The 17,948-nt window shown below is 46.0% G+C and overlaps 1 protein-coding gene across 2 annotated transcripts in view; it reads left to right on the top strand.

The window, feature by feature from the left end:
- Window positions 1–17,948, top strand: part of sbf2 (SET binding factor 2) — an 83,395-nt gene that overhangs the window by 54,236 nt on the left and 11,211 nt on the right. Inside the window, exons 18-30 of one of the 2 annotated variants that reach the window (XM_076022369.1) lie at window positions 6,517–6,687; window positions 7,703–7,974; window positions 9,749–9,921; window positions 10,244–10,317; window positions 11,303–11,498; window positions 11,757–11,884; window positions 13,004–13,179; window positions 13,263–13,393; window positions 13,480–13,681; window positions 14,155–14,351; window positions 14,570–14,710; window positions 15,526–15,609; window positions 17,313–17,387. In XM_076022369.1, coding sequence (XP_075878484.1) covers window positions 6,517–6,687; window positions 7,703–7,974; window positions 9,749–9,921; window positions 10,244–10,317; window positions 11,303–11,498; window positions 11,757–11,884; window positions 13,004–13,179; window positions 13,263–13,393; window positions 13,480–13,681; window positions 14,155–14,351; window positions 14,570–14,710; window positions 15,526–15,609; window positions 17,313–17,387 — 2,020 coding nt within the window. The remainder of the gene's footprint in view (window positions 1–6,516; window positions 6,688–7,702; window positions 7,975–9,748; window positions 9,922–10,243; window positions 10,318–11,302; window positions 11,499–11,756; window positions 11,885–13,003; window positions 13,180–13,262; window positions 13,394–13,479; window positions 13,682–14,154; window positions 14,352–14,569; window positions 14,711–15,525; window positions 15,610–17,312; window positions 17,388–17,948) is intronic. The other variant, XM_076022378.1, reaches the window with a different exon arrangement.

The following is a 17,948-nucleotide window of genomic DNA, read 5'->3' as shown; positions in this document are numbered from 1 at the left end:
GAAACAGGCACCACACATGCGCTCACTTTGACCCACCGGGTGAATTCATCTTGGATTCAAGGGATTCAGTTGTTAAAAACAGCATCAATTTGACCAACGTTCCAACTGTAAACCAGTAACTGTGGAGTGCATGTGGTGGTGCACTGATTGTTGAGGCTGCCGTGTGTTCAAAGATCTCCTCCTGTGGATTTTTTGGGTAACTTTGCAGCTTCATCTTTGTCAAAAAAAATTCTGTCTACCTCAACTGTAGACGCAGACACTTGTGGTAATTACTGTCTTGACTTTTGTGTGCCTGTTGTATTTTTTTTCTCATTCTCACTTAAATCTTGAACTCACACTTGTGTTTCTTGTTCTCATAAGCAAGAGCCAACAAGGCACTTTTCTCAATTTACACTTACATATTTCAAAATGATTTCCCAGTCCCAGTATGGACGGGTAGTTTATAAGTTATTTTCCTCCGAGTAGAAGTTTAAAGAATCAAAGTCTGTTAGTTTTGGAATGTGACAAAAAAAAATCCAGAGAGGTTGAGGTTTGTGTCGTTTAAACGGCAAACATCGAGTAAAACATTGTTTTCCTATTTCAAGGCGCTACACATTAAAAGGCTTAAGTGCTGGAGTCAGACATTGGCCAAGTCCCTATTTGGTATTACTGGGCAGCCTGGCCTACTGCTCAGCGTGGCACTCTCTCGTGGCCCGTGGAACGTGGGAAGATGGTTTTCGTTGCAATCGTTCGCTGCTGGAATCCGCTGGACAGAGACAAACAGTGTTTAGTGTTGCTGCCGCCGTCCATATTTTTACATAGCAACAACTTATGTTATTGACCCACATTCAGTGTTGCGGTTGCTTAACTTTTCCATGCCCTTGGTTTCCCCTCCGGCGGACACTTGTTAGGGCTTTTGCATAAGCACTCGGGGGTGGGGGGGCATTTGAGAGACGTCTGTTAATACTTCAGACGGGGATAGAGGGCAAACTGATTTGCAAAATATCTTTTGGATCGTGTCGTTTGGAGGTCGCTGAGGTTGAAGGTGTATCAAAATGGCAGAAAACCTCTTTGCACAGTGGCGCTTTTGTTCGAGGATCGGCGTCACGGTGCGTTGTCATTCTCGACTCTGCGCACACCTCCCCCGGCATTCGTTATCTAGTGGCGGGCGGCCTTATCGGCGGGGATGAACAGGTGTCGCTGACGTGTTCCTCCACTGTTTTTCTGCCCTTTGCAGTTGCATGTGATATTTGTTTTTTGCATTTGAATGAACACGTCTCTGGCCTCATGACAGAATGCGGCTTTGCGACAACAGCAACAGGAGAAAGACCCCAACGTGGATGACTTGCACAACAAGAACGTTTCGCTGTTAGCATTCTTTTGTGTTGAGTTTATGTACGGGGGGGATCCTGCCGCTCGCTCGCTCGCTCCGCTCAGCCGTGCTCGCGAGGAAAATGACGTCCTCGGCGGCCTCCGTCTGTCTCTGAAATGTCTCCGCTTACCGTCTCTCTGTTTACTTTGTTTGGGGAGCTGTCATGTTGCTTGTACATTGTGTTTTCATGCAGTTACGCTCTTTCGGGCGTCACGTTGGGTTTGTTTACCAGTCTGTCAACATGTTTGAGTTTTGTTTATTGTGTTCGACCAAATACCTTGCATATATTGGCAACAGGACACTAATTTATCGTGAACAATTCCAATTCCGTCATAGTGTTTCTTCATCTTCATGTATTAATGTGCATTTTAAGAATGACTTGTGGAACTTGTTGGATTGTGTAAAGTAGATTAGAAGCGCTCGAGACGGCTCTGATAGACCCACACTGTTTCTCGTAATGCATCATACTTTTTGAATCCTAAACAGAAGACATCACGGAGGAAGAACTGAGACCAAAACCAGTCAGTTCCTCTTTTTCTATACACATCTTTTGCCTGCAGACACGCAGCTCTTGTTAAAACACCCCCATTCATCGAGCAGTGCTCTTGATTAAAGGTCATCTTATATATTTTGAAGCCACTGAACGTGCAACTGATTCTGCATGGAACAGAAAGCAGATTTTTGTTTTACATTAGATTATTGCTGAATGACCTGGTTTCACAGCCTCACTGTAGCCTGACAAGAACCTTTTAAAACTCACAATACCTTTATTGTATGCATACAAAGTGTTCCAAACCAAACAGTGGTTCATGTCTTGTTTTATGGGAAAATGGAAGATGTGTACAGTGACATGTCTCTCAAACCGCTTTTGACTTTGGAAAAGCAAACCAGGACTGGCTCACAGGTTTGACTCAACTCAAATAATGTTTCTCTTCTTTTGTAATTTATTTCTTTGATAAATTTTTTTCCCTACCAGTTTCATAATATTGTCTTTTTTGCTGTCAACACAAAGAAGCAAGATGGATTGTGTCTGGGTTCGATGTTTTCCCAGAGAGAACACAGAATTAATGACCGGCTTGTATCGGCAATCCAGGAATGCTGCGAGTTTTTCCAAAACACTTGTAAATAATATTGCCGCCTCAACGCTGGTGACATATCAGATCCAGCGCTCTGTGCTCCAGTGAGTGCACTGCACTTTACACTCCCTCAGTGACAGCCCGCTCCCGCTGGGAGACACTGATGACAAGTCTGATGCTGCGCGGCTGATATTTGGAGGCCGCAGTCAATCACGGTGAACCTCGGGATCTCGGCCAAGCAAGATCTCGAACACCGATTGCCTCTTTCTTCTGAGCCTGATCGTTCCCCCCCCCCCCCCCCCCCCCCGCAAGTAGTGGCCTTTGCCTTTCTGCTTGTTGTTTCCACCCGCTCTCCTTCAGCCTTGCATTCCTCCTCTTCACAGGCCACACGACAGATGCGTGACCGATAATGGTCGACTCCCTCCTTCCCCCTTTTCATTTCACTGTCTTTTCCTCTACCTTTTTCCCTTTTCCTTCCCACTCCTCCTCCCCAGCCATCTGTCATGCAGGGCGCCTGGGCGAACCCAGATTATCACGTTAGGAAGAGATGACCTCGGTCAGAGCGACCTGCACATAGTTGTCAAGCGGGAAACAACAGCCAGGCTGAGTGTGGACAGCGTAGACGGAGCACGCGCGTCAACTCCCACACAACATCTGCTGGAGACATAGAACAGTCGTACGACCATCAGTCCGGATGTGTTGCGCGGCGTCCAAGTCGGCGGCGTTCATCGCATTGTAGCTAGGGATGTTAACAATTAATCGATTGCCGATCAATGTTTGATTAAGAATTTAATCGATTAGAGTCATTCATTCGTTCATCTTCTATACCCGCTTATTCCTATTCAGGGTCACGGGGGTCTGCTGGAGCCTATCCCAGCTGTCTTAGGGCGAAGGCAGGGTGACACCCTGGACAAGTCGCCAGTTCATCGCAGGGCCACATCGAGACAAACAACCATTCACACTCACATGCACACCTACGGACAATTTAGAATGTTCGATTGAACTCACATGCATGTTTTTGGAGTGTGGGAGGAAGCCGGAGAACCCGGAGAGAACCCACACAGACACAGGGAGAACACGCAAACTCCACACAGAAAGGTCCCAAGCCCGGGCCCCAGAATCGAACCCACGACCTTCTTGCTGTGAGGCGGCAGCGCTAACCACTGTGCCACAGTCGCAATTAACTTAACATTCTTTAGACCGGTAGTTAATGTCATTTTAACTTTGGATATAGATACTGTGATGGTCAAGTTACTTTTAAGCAACTTTTTTTGAAATGTGACCCGTTAAAAGTCAATTTGAAGTCAGAGGATAAATGTTTAGGGTGTTTTTACTGTTCTCTAATGTAAAAATGGGTCACATTGGACCCTCAACATTATTTAAGGGTTAAATAATGTATTCCGTACACATTTTTCATTGTGAAATGTAGGTTCTCAGGAAAAATCTCCTCTTATTAATTAATCGTTAATCAATCGATACGGTCAATCAACTATCGATTAATGAATTAATCGATAATTTGCATCCCTAATTGCAGCCTCTCCTCAAAGTAGCTTGGCGCAGCCGGTGCTCCTTTGGCAGCAAGAGAAAACCTTTCACTAAACAAGCTCTGTTAATATGAGTGATGGTTAGAGTGAAAGAGGAATAGATGTATAGATAGACAGATGGGAATATGTACGTAATACTATTTCACTGCTACACAGTAGTTTTTGTCTTGACGATAAGCCTTGCATCACCGTCTTGCTGGTTGTTTGTGTTTCGCCGGGGCTCAAACCTAAGCTCAAAAAAACCTGCTGACTTCAACCATGACACAGACTGAAACGTCTGATTTCTGTCCTATCGTCCTGCTGTGGCAGTTTAGTGATGAAACAGCAAGTGCTGCTTTTTTTGCTTACGGATAACTTTTGCATTCTTTCCTGTCAGTTCAGATTTGCCGTTATATTATTTGTGGTTTCACCATCTGTTAACCACCACTGAATCAGTAAACGATGACCCAAAACACAATTAGACACAGTTTACCATAAAAAAAAAAAACATAATAGTTTGTTGCCTTTGCTCAATGCTGACCGTTTTACGGTCTCAAGCGGCCTGTCCTCTCTGCTCTGCACTCTCTTGGCTCGCGGCTCATCACTCTGGGAATAGAGCTGTTTTGCTTCTGTCTATTATAATTACAGTGACCTTTGCAGTCCTCCACCTTTCTTTCTGAACCATGAGACTGTTCTGTTACAATGAGAAACTAATGAAATCACACTCAAGGCCCTAGGTGCACTCTGTAGACAGACTGAGGAGATGGATGCTTGATAGATGCTGGTTGCTGGCCAGTCATTCTTTTGGCAAAGTGCGCCTTTCTGCAGACCGCGTTACTTGTACTGTGGTATTCATCCCATGTCATGCACGGCAGGCTGGATAGCTGAGCACCATACATTCATTTTAATAGCTTTTTTGCAGGCAGCAGGTGCTTTCCTCTTCAGTCCGCCTTGTTAAAAATTCCAAAGGCATCCAGACACACAGAGGGAAAGATGGTGGTTGCTCTCCTGCTCACGAGGGAGGATAAATTTCACCCGGAGTCACATGCCTTGTTTGTTTTGCTCCTTTTTGTAACGTGTTGTTTGCCAAGGCCAGATCTGCTCTCCACTGAGATTGCTAATGTGAAAAAAGCCTGCACTGCCTGACTCTGACAGCCCACAAGTTGGAGGCTGCAGTGATCACAGTGCAGCCACAGGTCTGCAAAGAAATAAGCTAAATAAATGTGTTTAGGAGGTGCTCATCATTGTAAAACAAGCGAAAAGATGAGCACTATTTCTATCAACCTCAACACTAAGCTCCCCCATCGATTGATTCTCTCACTGCTTTGTTCCATCTCTAAGATCTTTGCTCATCTTAGTCATATTTCCCCAAAATGCAGCCCAAAATCAGCGATTCCAGGAAAGTTTTGTTTTTCCTCTTTATTTGTTACTGAAGTTCTTCAAGTTTGAAGTGGCTTTAGAACAAGTTCCCGTCTTTGTAGCGTATGTTTGCGGTGTTTGAGTGCGCACACAGTCTTAATTCACTCTCAGTTTAGGCCTGTCTTGTCCCCAGTACCTGAACCTCACTCTTAAAAGTGCAGCTGAAGAGAAAATTGGCCAATGAAATCAAATTCTGTACTGTAAGCAAAGTAAGGGAACCACTTTTCTGCAGCCAGACAATTCAACAGCTTGCTCGTGTCGGTCGCTGTCACAGGCAATTTGAACTGTCAAAGAAACAGAGCTGCAGCTGCACTGAAACCGATCTGAATATCAAACCTCCGCAACAGTAAAAGTTGTGGTTAGAGGTATTATATTCTCCAGTGAAGGTATATCTAGTAACCTCGTGATAGAAACAAGGAGAGGAAAACCTTGAATTTACTGCTCACCCCTTATAACTTAGTTTAGTGTTGACTTACGAGCTGCTAGGCCTCATATTTGTCACAGATTGTTTCAGAAAGGAATAGAGGTCCTTTGGAGTTGTGTATTAACGGAAAGTTCAGTGGCTTTTGTTGATATTGAAGGGTAGTTCCTACCGAGAAACTAGACTGGAAAACATGCATTACTTAAATGCTGATATAAAGATGCACCACTGAGCTTCAAAGCTGCCAAGTGCAACGACTGCTTATAGCAGTCAAGTCTCGGTCTAGTTGTGGAGCTGTTTGTGTTGGAGGAGCCAAATCATCGAAGGCATAAACAGAAAAAAGACAACATAATTTGTTATACTGTTTGTATAAAAGCAACATCAAAATCAAGGACTTGCTTTTGTACTGAATATCAACATGCTGTCATACTTCCAACTTGTGACCTGCGGCTTCGTGCGCAGGACTGCACGCAGCACCTCCTCCTGTGCGACGTTTCTTCGTCCAATATAAATTGTTGATGTGTTTAAAAGGTGGAAGAAGCTCTTATGATTTGCTCGCTCATCAATTTGACTTTAAATGTTGTGAATGTCACAGTTGTGTTTTTTTCTAAGGTATTTATGTGGGTCATCAGGGCGGTTCGGGGCTGCACGTTTCAGGAAGTGGGCGGGATCTGGCCTGCAAACGTGCGATATTACAAATTAAAACAAGTGTTTGTTTGCTTTCAGAAACTGGCTCCAGGGGTCGACCAGTTTGCCTACACCTGCATTCAGGACCATCCCATCTGGACCAACCAGCAGTTCTGGGAAGCCACATTCTACAGCGAAGTCCAGAGTCAGATCAGAGCCCTGTATCTGAACACTCCAGAGCAGAAAATGGCCCTCGCTGCCAGGATAAGGGTAAGACACAAAACTGTATAATAGAGTCCACGACATGAAGCTCGAGAAAACAAAAAAGCCATGTTGGTTATTTTTGACCAATTAACTATTCCATAACAAGCAAGTAAATCCCTCCAGCTGTTCCCATCAAGGGTGGCCGCAGCAAATCGATTTGCATGTTACGTTTGACATGTTTTTACATCAGATGCCCTTCCAAACCTGACACAACTCTTGCTTTTATCCAGCACATCCCTCCACAGTATGTTTATCCTTTTGTTTAAAGCTGCACTTATGAGTTGCTCTCGGAAGTTGCTGCAGACACCTGGCAGGGGGTGTTGTCACTGTCCTGGGAGGGTTATCAGTCTCCTTTGTGACATCACAAAGGGTTGATTTCCAGAATGTGATGTGTAACGGTCCCTTTCCGAGAAGTGAGGCAAGCACAAGATGAAAAGGACAGACTGCCATTTCTGGAAGTCTCACGGACAGGTTAGAGACACATTCAGAGAAACATAAGAGACTTTTCATCAGAAAAGGGAAGGGGAGTGAACTTTACATAATTCCTTGAAAGATGCCAAGTGTAGAAAAAATGCACACATCATCATGTTATTTACTGGCTGAGAGTCTGTAGAACAAGTATGTGTGGTCCCTCTGTGTGGTCCAGAACATCATCAGGGAAAAGTCAGATGTCTGTATTCAAAAACCACCGTCTACAAATCTCAGAGCATTTCAGTGAGGCGTCATCGCTAACACTGTGGACTGGACTGCAGTACAACAGGAAACAAGGTTTAGGTCAGATTGCTTTTAGCCAGACAAAAGACAGGACTTGGAACTTGGAGCTGAATTTGGAACTGACCTTACTTGAGGGGAACGATAACAAAAAGGACTGAAATTAGTTTTGGTAAAAACAATTTTTCTCCAAGTGATGACTGGCCTTTGCCTAGAATCCAACACTCAGATTAAATGTGTGTAGCGAGAGCCTGAGGAGTCTCCAGATCCCTTAGATCAGATGATTTCAAGTGATCCCAAACCCCATCAGGACCTGGGAGCAGCGGAGAGCGGCGGCGGCGGCGAGGAGCAGACTGCCATGGACCTGGCGGCGGAGCAGCTGCGGCTGTGGCCCTGCCTGAGCAAGGAGAAGCAGCAGGAGCTGGTGAAGAACGAGGAGAGCACCGTGTTCAGTCAGGCCATCCACTATGCCAGCCTCATGGTTTACCTGCTGGTGCCGCTGGACACCAGCAAGACCAAGCTGCTCCGCAACGCCCCGGTGGCGGACTGGGAGAGTGGCAGCAACAGCATCATCACCAACAGGTCAGCTACTAATGGTCAGCCTGTAGTCTTCCCATTAACCTCCATTACAACAAACCACAAACAATAGTGAACAATAACACGCGGTGCTCGTGGATCGATCGTGGATTGTGTGCAAAGTGAAAATAAACACAACGAAAACCTCCTGTTTATTGTTTTATCTTATTCAGCGGACTGGAATATTGAGGCGGGAAACCTAAATGACAAAAATGTTACTTTTTTAACTTTTTCTTTAAATGCGGCGTGCTTCAGGTGTTCTCCTTCTTCCGCCTTAAGGGAGTAAACTTGCGGCACCACACCAGGCCAGGCATAGGTACTACATTGTTTTCAGTTGCTTCCAGTGTATCCGTGTAAACAGGATTTTTTTTTTGGAATACGGCTTCGTGTAAACGGGTTTTTTTTTTTTTTTCTATAATGTGCAGTTTCAAAAAAATCTGTCTCCTTGTAAACGGCCTTTTAGTGTTAAACGCTGTTACGACTCACAGAGGTCAAAACAGGATGTTAGAGGTCAGAAAGCTCTCTCTCTGCTTTGTAAGGTAAAGCCATCAGTGTTGAACGGGCGGCAGCTGCGAGGGAGGCTCTCGCCGATGGGATGGGAAAGTGTGAGTCTATTATTAAGGCGATGATAAGCGTGTAGGCGGACGTGGCCGAACTCACAGTCCACATGATACCTTCGTGTTCAGCCAAAAGGAACACGGAACCTCCGCTGTTTCCGGCCATTCGTCCATCCTTTGGGCTTCAATCTCCTCTCCAAAAAAAAACAAAAAAACGGTGCGAGCCTCATTTACTTCGGGTGGAGTAGGAGGTGGAGAACCCTTGGGCTTTCTCTTAATGGGCCTAAACTGTAACGGGCTCAAACCAAATAAAACATCGGCGCAAATGATTTTTTTTCCTCCCCACCTCACCACCCTCCCTCCTCGTGATGTCTGTACAGTTGAACACATCTGGAAAGACTCCACGTGTATGTCTCCGCTCGGGTTCCGAGGCACGCCTCCAGATAAATGTTCCTGCAAAATGTTAGATGTCCTTATTGTTGTGAGTTACTCTGTCGAAATGTTTGTGCTAAATTTAACACTTGGTGTCACAAATAGCCTTTTTACGAGCCTGCCGTGGCAGCGCCTCACCCCTGTTTTTGTTTAATTTCTGATGAGGAATTTAGATTTGCAAATGCAGATGGCAGGAATTTGTTTGCTCTTCAACGATTTTGCTCCAGACTTGTTTGTCTTCCGCTGGGGACATTTGGATCTCATCAGTCTTTTGTTTTGCCCACGCTAACGGCACGCTGCGTCAACATCTCACGCGAGCTAATGGAGAGAGAGTGCAAGAGGGCAGATCATTCATTTCAATGAAGTTGCTCACCCAGCGCATACACGGAAAAAGTTTTTGACTTCTCCATTAATGGCCCCATAGAGCATGCGCAGTAGTGTCACTTCCCATCATGCCTCTGTAACTCGCATGATCTATTTGGCCACTCAGAACAATTCTGGAGAACATCGCTTCTAGACACGTCACGTTTAGTTTTGTATTGCGGTCTATGGGAAAAATGCTTTTTGGGCCGATGGAATTTTTTCTGTTGCAGTACCTCGAGTGGCCACTGGGAAAAATCTGCCCCTGCCATATTGCCTGTCCAGTATCCAGTTCTTATAATAAATCCATGGGAGAGGAAGGCTGCCTGCGCTTTTTGCCGCCCTCGGACAGCTCCAATCAGCTCCCTCTCCTGGACATGCGCAGCTTGACCTTTAACCTCCCTCCCTGTGCCATTTGTCGCTTTTCGCAGCATTGCGGGCAGCGTCGCCGAGAGCTTCGACACCGAGAGCGGCTTCGAGGAGTCGGAAAACAGCGACGTGGCCAACTCTGTGGTCAGGTTTGTCGCCCGCTTCATCGACAAGGTGTGCACCGAGAGCGGCGTGACCCAGGAACACATCAAGAGCCTGCACAGCATGATCCCAGGTACAGCGCTCGCAGTGTCCATTCACACCCTGCAGCTGTCCTAATTCCATTAGCCGTATACATAGTAACCCTAGAGTGCGTGTGTGCGTGTGTGCGTGTGTGTGTGTGTGTGTGTGTGTATTCTCAGCCGAGGGCCAGCAGCAGCAGCGCCAGCCTATCTAAGCTGATTAACTTGTGACACACAAGGCCTTAAAAATCTGTAAATGCGCTCTGGGGTTGTAGGGATGAGTGGATGTACATGTGTTCCCCTGTTCCAGCCCTGTGTGTCCTCGGGTGTGGCATGTGTTGCATATGGTAGCTGACCTCAGCTTCTGACCCACAGGTATCGTAGCCATGCAGATGGAGGCTTTGGAGGCGGTTCACAGGGAGAGCAGGAGGCTGCCTCCCATTCAGAAGGTGAGCAGTGCCACATGCACGCGCATAAATACACACATGCACGCACATAAATACACACATGCACACCCACCGGGGCTGATAGATGGACAGGAATATGTACTGTTACAAGGAAAGGTTTTTGTATTGTTTTAAATTAAATCAATAAATCTGAATATAGTGATGTTATTTTGTTTTTCTTTTCCTTTGGTAGATATATCACTTTTTTTGTAGAAAGACACCTCACATTTTAAAGTAAACTTTTTTTTCCCAGACTACACTGATGTCCAGTAAAATAAATAAATACATAAATAATTGTAATAGCAATAATAATATCAAAGATAATTTGCAACAATACAACAGTCGTCAGTCTGACCGAGTGTCGAGTGGTGGTTCACACTTGCACTCGCTGGTGCATGCAGACAAACATGGTACCAGCAGTGATGTGGGAGCAACCTGGAGCCCACGGTGAGCAGTGTGGCCAGAGTCTGCTGTACCGTGTGTCTTCTTAACTTCTCACACATTTATTGGTTTGGACAGGAGCATCTGGGCTGGATTCATGCTGTGCACTGCATGTCCTCCAAGAATCAGTTGTCTTTATGTTTCTTGCCTGTCCTTAAGGTACCTACTCATATGTTTTCTCAGTTACTAATCTTTTCACAAAAGTAAGAAAAGGTACCTTCGTCATATCACTGATTTAACTGATGGGATTGTCTAAACCCATTCATTTTTTTATTTTTTCAATTTTTCAATTGACAAAATTTAACATGGAGAAAAAATATTTACGAGTTTGTTCTGGCCTGATCTGCATGTGCTACTAAAAAAAGAAATCCTGTGATGCTGTGACTTTTTTTCTGTTTTGCCATCTTGACAAACCCTCAGGCGTGGTTGTTCACACACACACACACACACACACACACACACACACACACACACACACACAGCCTCCGTGTATTCCTCTGTCCCAGAGTCTGATGATGTTATTGTCTTTCTGCTCTTTTCCCATCAGCCTAAGATTCTGCGTCCAGCGCTGCTTCCTGGAGAGGAGCTGGTGTCAGAGGGCTTGCGGGTGCTGCTGGACCCTGACGGCAGGGAGGAAGCCACTGGGGGTCTCCTCGGGGGCCCGCACATCCTGCCAGCAGAGGGAGCTCTCTTTCTCACCACATACCGAATCATCTTCAAAGGCGTCCCACATGATCCACTGGGTAAATGCTGAGTCACGACATTGTTCGGTAGAAATCACCTTTGATGCGTTAATGCTAATTTCTTGTAAAACACAAAAGAACATTCGGACCGTGCAACATTATTTTTGGAGAGGATTTCAATTGAAGCAGTGGATGATTTCCAAGACACCCTTCCAGTCGACTGTCAGCAGAAGTATTGAATGAAGTAATAAAAAATAATAATTATCAAATCTCTCGGTGCTGTCGCTCATCTGCATTTCCTGTCATCCTGGAATCCAGTGGGCGAGCAGGTCGTGATCCGAGCCTTCCCAGTGTCCACGCTCACCAAAGAGAAGAAGATCAGCATCCAGAACCAGCTGCAGCAGAACATGCAGGAGGGCTTGCAGCTGCGCTCCGCTTCGTTCCAGGTAAACACGGACACGCACGCACACATACGCACAAAGGCTCCCCGTTACCTCCCGAACAGTTGCATGTCGTCGGGGATGTGAACCAGATGGACAGGCACGGTGCCGCCTGTTTTGTGTTTGACTTGACCTATGAGGCTGATGAACCTATTAAATGCTCAACGCCTAACATTTATTGGACTCTGTTGGCATAAGATGGAATGAAATAAACATATTTTTTGGGAATAGCGTTAAAAAACTGTTATTTTATAATTTGCCAATAATAAGATTTTACTTTCGTATAAAGAGCGAGCCTGCTAGTACTCGCTGCCATATACCTACAGTAGCCCAGAACGTAATCAACTTTCTGGACGTCATGGCCTTGAATCAGGAAGACATGAGGAAGTAAGTGTGGCAAACGTTGTGATGAATTAAACCAAGGCAGGAACAGGCAACATCCGCAAACCAACATCAACCTCCCCGATGGGAGTCGATGATGGAAACATAATATTTATTTATCTGCTTATAGTACGCTTTCATAGCCCAGATGTGACCGAATCGTACACACTGGACCTTTAAAAGGTTTGACCCGCTCCTTTTGGAGGTGATTCAAAGACAGATATTAAACTCGGGCTGCTGCAACCCCTTTGGAGCTACAACCAATACAAACACAGCAAGCCAGCATATGAGCCGTAACACTTAGCAATCACTATTAACATCAAAGTGTGGCTTTGCTTTAGACCTCGCTGTATTGTTTTGAGTGTGAATCTAAGGATAAAAAAAGAGGCTATTTTCAGCCAAACATGTGTTTTTGGTCTTTGGAAGTACTGCTGTAAAAGTTTTTATGGCTCATTCCTGTCTTTTTACAAACGCAGATGATGAGAGTGGCCATGTTGTTGGACTGTGGGTCACTTGGCCCTTGTCGACGTCCCTGAAATTTGTTGTGCCTTCTCTGTGGAATGTGTTTTGTATCGGTGTGGACTGTTAAACTAATTCCTCTGTTAGATGTGGAAGCAACGGGCCTGCTCGGTTACGGCCTTGCGCTTGAAGCGGAAGAGCGAAGACGTTTCTGCCCCACTGAGTTCAAGAACCTCTAAAATGTGCTCACATCTAATGTTGTATCTCTCTAACTTGCCCGACCAGTTGATAAAGGTGGCTTTTGACGAGGAGGTGAGCTCCGAGATGGTGGAGATCTTCCGGAAGCACCTGCAGAGGATCCGCTACCCTCAGTCCACCTTCAGCTCCTTCGCTTTCGCGGCGGGACAGACGACACCTCAGCTCATTCTGCCCAAGCAGAAAGAACGAAACACCGGCTTCAGGTTCGTCACGGCAGCAGACATCTGGTCTGTCTCGCCACTGGAAACATTCTGGTGCTGAAACGGCTGCCACGTTCTCCCGGCAGGACGCTGTCCAAGACTATCGTCAAAGGAGCGAAGATGGCTGGGAAGATCACGATGGGCCGAGGCAGCCAGACCACACTGAAGAAGAGCGACCGAGGCAGCAGGACGTGGCACGAAGAGGATGACATTTCAAGTGAGAGAAAGCAAGAACTGGACTTTTTATTATTATTATTGTTCCTCCAAGAAGCCCTCATTTGACTTTGCGTGTGTGTGCATCAGTATCAGACGACGGAGAGCCGCCGCCCTGCAGCACCCTGCGAGCGTCGGAGAAGTCCACCATGGAGCAGCTGGTGGAGCAGTCCTGCTTCCGAGACTACCAGCGTCTGGGCCTGGGCACCATCACCGCCAGCTCGTCGCGCTCCAAGTCAGGGGAGCAGTTCAGGATCACCGCTGTCAACAGACTCTACTCCCTGTGCCGCAGGTACACAGTTGGCTGTTGACTCCATCAATCTGGGAGCAGCACCTTAGATCGATTTGGACAAAAATAAAAGCCCTGTTTTTTTCACTGAAAACTCCCATTTTCGATTTCGATTTAAATTTTTCATTAAAACTTATTTCAAATATTTTATCTTTATTTTTAGAGAAAAATAGCAAACAAATGTCCCTATTGGGAATGAAGTGCAACTGAAAGATACTGTAAATCCTCCTTGGGTTTAGTAAAGCGACAACATTTACAGGCTTCTTGACCAAACAAAGATGAATCCCTTGGGATTAATGAAGTGAGAACCTCACTCTCACCAAACTTCACTCTCTGTTTTTAATTTTCTTTAGTCCTGCTGGAGTCTTATAGACTTTTCAATATGAAACTGATACTATTCCAGGATAGATTTGGTCTTAAATTTTGTTGAGTTCACATCTCATTTTATTTCTATTCCACCCCTCACTCTCCTTCAGCTACCCGGGGCTGTTGGTGGTTCCTCAGGCAGTGCAAGACAGCAGCCTCCACAAAGTGGCGCGCTGCTACCGGCACAACCGACTGCCTGTCGTGTGTTGGAAACACCCTCGCACCAAGGCAGTGTTGCTCCGCTCCGGAGGCTTCCACGGCAAGAGTGTGGTGGGCCTGTTCAAGTCACAGAATCCCTCCTCGACAGGTGCGCACTCGGCAGCAAGGCAGTTTTTACTAGACCGGAACTGTATTTTCTTTCTGTATTGGTAGCTTTTCTTTCCCTGGCGACTTTCCTTTAATTATCCAATAATACAAATGGCAAAATAACCTACAATAGGTCTGGGTTGTAACTACCCCCTGGGTCTGTGATCCTTCCTGATGTTCTCGTGTTAAAGAAAACAACAACTGTCGTTGTGTTTGCAGCTCCGGCCTCGTCGTCAGACTCCTCCAGCAGCCTGGAGCAGGAGAAGTACCTGCAGGCCATCCTGAACTCCATCCCAGTCTACTTCAAGATGAACGGCAACAACACGCTGTCCAACCGCTCCCTGGTGGGCCTCTCTCCAGGTACGCTGGCGTATGCAACCTAACGAGCTTAGTCCTCGCTCATCTCAAACATCAGCCGGGCAGAATCTCGACTGAGAGTCGCTGGAGTGGTGGAGACGGCGGGGAGTCGGCCAACGGTGCCTGCACGCTGATTTCCCACAATCATCTCCTGACCCGAATATGCTGTGCAACGCTCTCGGATCCACTGTGGGAAAAAAATCTCATTTTGTTTGCAAGGGACAAGAGGCCACGCAGAGTTCATTATTTGTGATAAAGAAGGAAAAAAAACTGCAGATTTGCATTCATGGGAATTATTTTTGTTCGTCCAAGCGCTTTGTTTTTTTTTTCTTTGTCTGCCACCAGGCCAGCATTCCTCTTCCTTCCTCTTATTTTTCACCTACTTATCTTTGGTGTGTGTGTGTGTGTGTGTGTGTGTGTGTGTGTGTGTGTGTGTGTGTGTGTGTGTGTGAGAAAATCTATGTCCAATATTTGGTAACATTAGGACGGAAATTTATACAATCAAAGGTTATGTAAGTATCACAGGACAAGTTGGGTTCAGCTGCCCAACTCATCTGTCTTCTCTGCCTTCACCTCGGCCTGCCTGGGTCCTGGAATACACACACACACAAGCAAATACGCTCAGAATAGAATGCAGCTAAAATTGGAATTTTAGTGCAAAACAAGACCCTTTTATTTTTTCAATTCATCCACTTTTTGTTTTCGCTGTCAGATGTAGGAAGTGCATGTGTGTCATCTCCACTTGATCCAAATTTTGTGTAAAAACACGGAATCTTACGGCACTTGTTCCCCGATGCGACTTCCTGTTTTGTCTGCAGGCACTGACAGGAGGACGTCCAGGATGTCGAAGATGACTCCTGTCCATTTGGACCTCCCGTTCTCCAGCAGCTTCACCAGAGGGGGTGAGTCGTCTTGTCTGTGTCTCTGTGTCTGTCCTCCTGCTTTCAAGCGGCGCTGCAGCTGCGACCTGAAAGAGTTTTTGGTGTTTCATCATCATTTTGTCGCCCCAAAAAGAACAGGTGTTTTTTTTTTTTTTTTTATCTTAATTGCTTGTTGGATGGACAAAAATGTTAGTCAACTCACTTCCTGGTCTTCGTTGTAACCACTTTGTCATTGAATTTAAATAGTTATTCATGAGCTTTGGCGAACACAAAAGAATGGCAAACCTTTCACAAAGTGAAAAAAAAATGCATTTAGCCTCTAAATATTCTGATTACTCCAAAGTGCATACAGTCCCAGACTGAGGGCACCAATAAGGGCCAAACCTTCAAAGTGCAAAAGTATCTGTGCTATGAACAAACAGACTCTAAAAATAACGGCAAATAACGGCAAATAAGTTCAAGCGCAGGACAAATCAAAGGCATAAGTGTGAGCAGATGCTGAGCATAATTAAAGAGCCCCAAGAGCCTCAATGTGTTTACCGAGCCGTTGTTCCGAGTGTTTGTTATCACCCAGCAGTACACAACGGCACCGAACACTCTGTTCTGCGTTTCTTTCTGTTTGATCACATGATGTCGCCATATTTCAGAAACTCCCTCCCGCCGCCACGTTTACCTTTTTATGTTTTTTTGACCCCCCCACCCCCGATGCGACCCGTGGTTTTCCCGCTCTGAGCCTTACTGTAAGCGCTCCACCGCGGACAAATACTTAATCTGCTGTTAAGTCGACACATCATAATGACAGTGTCAAGAGGAATGTAAACTCCCCAACGGCGCGGCCTGTTTTGCCTCTGCCAGATGTTGCGTTTGGTGTCAGTGTGTGTCTGAGGTCTTAGTCACGGCCGGCTTTCAAAGTGAGGGTGAAAGGTGAAACTGACTCTGCATCTTTTTAACAGACTGGAACAGATGACGCATTGTACCACTGATTACTTAAGACATTTTTTTTGCACATCCACATGATGAGCAACACGGTCCGGTGATAATTAGAAGGATTCTAACGCTCTCGGGCTAAGAGTTTAAAAAGTCCTAAGCAGCCTGGCTTCAAATAAGACTGTGGCTGATTTGATAAATTGGAAATATTTATAATATTTTGGAAATTAAATATTTGAAATGCCATCATTGCAGTCATTCGATAGAAACAGTTTCAATTACCATTTCATCATTTAAAATGTTATTTTCTTCCATTTTAAACATTCAAAGTGCCATGTAAAAATGCCATCAGACAGTTTTTTTTTTATTTTATCGTAATAACCAGCGTGACTTACAAACATGCAGGAATTGTATTGAACCAAAGTGGAGAATGAACCCGTCAGGTGCACCTGTCCGACACGGACGCCACCCGCGTCTGGAGCAACATTTCTCACAGCACTTTTGTAAATCTGGCTCTTTTTTTTTTTTTTTTTTTCAACCCATCAATCATAACCACTCCCAAACATGCACACCCATGCATGCCGCGACAAGTGAAAAGCACTGGTGGAACACTGGTCTGAGACTTTGACCCTGAGTCTCCTTGTGTGCATCGTTCCGCCCCTGTGTCTTGGAGTCGGTGAGCAGGGTTGGCTGCTGATGTTACTTTGCGCCTGACAATTCTTCTCCCCCCTCCCCCTTTTTCCCCTCCGCCCTCCCCCCCGTCCCCCTCCTCATCCTCTGCCCTCTGGACCAACCAGTCCTTGAGTACAGAGATAAACTATTCACTCACTCAAACCAAAAACCTGGCGGTAAGGAGAGAGTCCATCAGCAAGGTACCGTCCGCCTGCCTCCACCTTCTTCCAGCCGCGCCTCCTCCTCTTCCTCGCCCCTCCTCTTCCTCTTCGCTCTCACCTGCTCATTAACCAGGTCATGCGTTGCATTTCACCTCCGCCAGACGCCTTTACTAACATGACCTGCGGCTTTTGGCTGGAGGGCCTGTGGTTTCACTCACAGAGCCGGGTGGCTGCTGCTTTAATGTGGGCTTCTACCGGCGCGAAGGCAGGATCAACGGGCCTGACCTGTGGTCGGCTACGGGCTGACGGGAGAGGAAGCAGTTTGTCATGGCAGCCGAGTCACTGGCCCGCGCAGAATGAGAACGCAATTGCGGCAGTGAGTGCAATTGGCAAGCGGCTCGTGGCGAGCCGAATTCGTGTTGGAGAGACATTTGAAAAAAGTTCCCGATTGTTGTTGCGTCGTGACGGCGAGTAATCAAGAGGCACAGAGTTAGCAGACGCCAAACTGTCGACTTAATCTCTGCTTTTGATTTTTAAAACATGCATCTGTTTTATCGTTTGATTCAGTCAAAGGTATTGGATTGTTTTGAAGTGTTGTAT

The sequence above is a fragment of the Nelusetta ayraudi genome, unplaced genomic scaffold (genome assembly GCF_046127955.1).
Source record: "Nelusetta ayraudi isolate G7.1 ecotype Tasmania unplaced genomic scaffold, CSIRO-AGI_Nayr_v1 ptg000002l, whole genome shotgun sequence".
NCBI lineage: Eukaryota > Metazoa > Chordata > Actinopteri > Tetraodontiformes > Monacanthidae > Nelusetta > Nelusetta ayraudi.
Note: the sequence above shows the minus strand (reverse complement) of the source record. Positions and strands in the feature narration are given on the sequence as shown.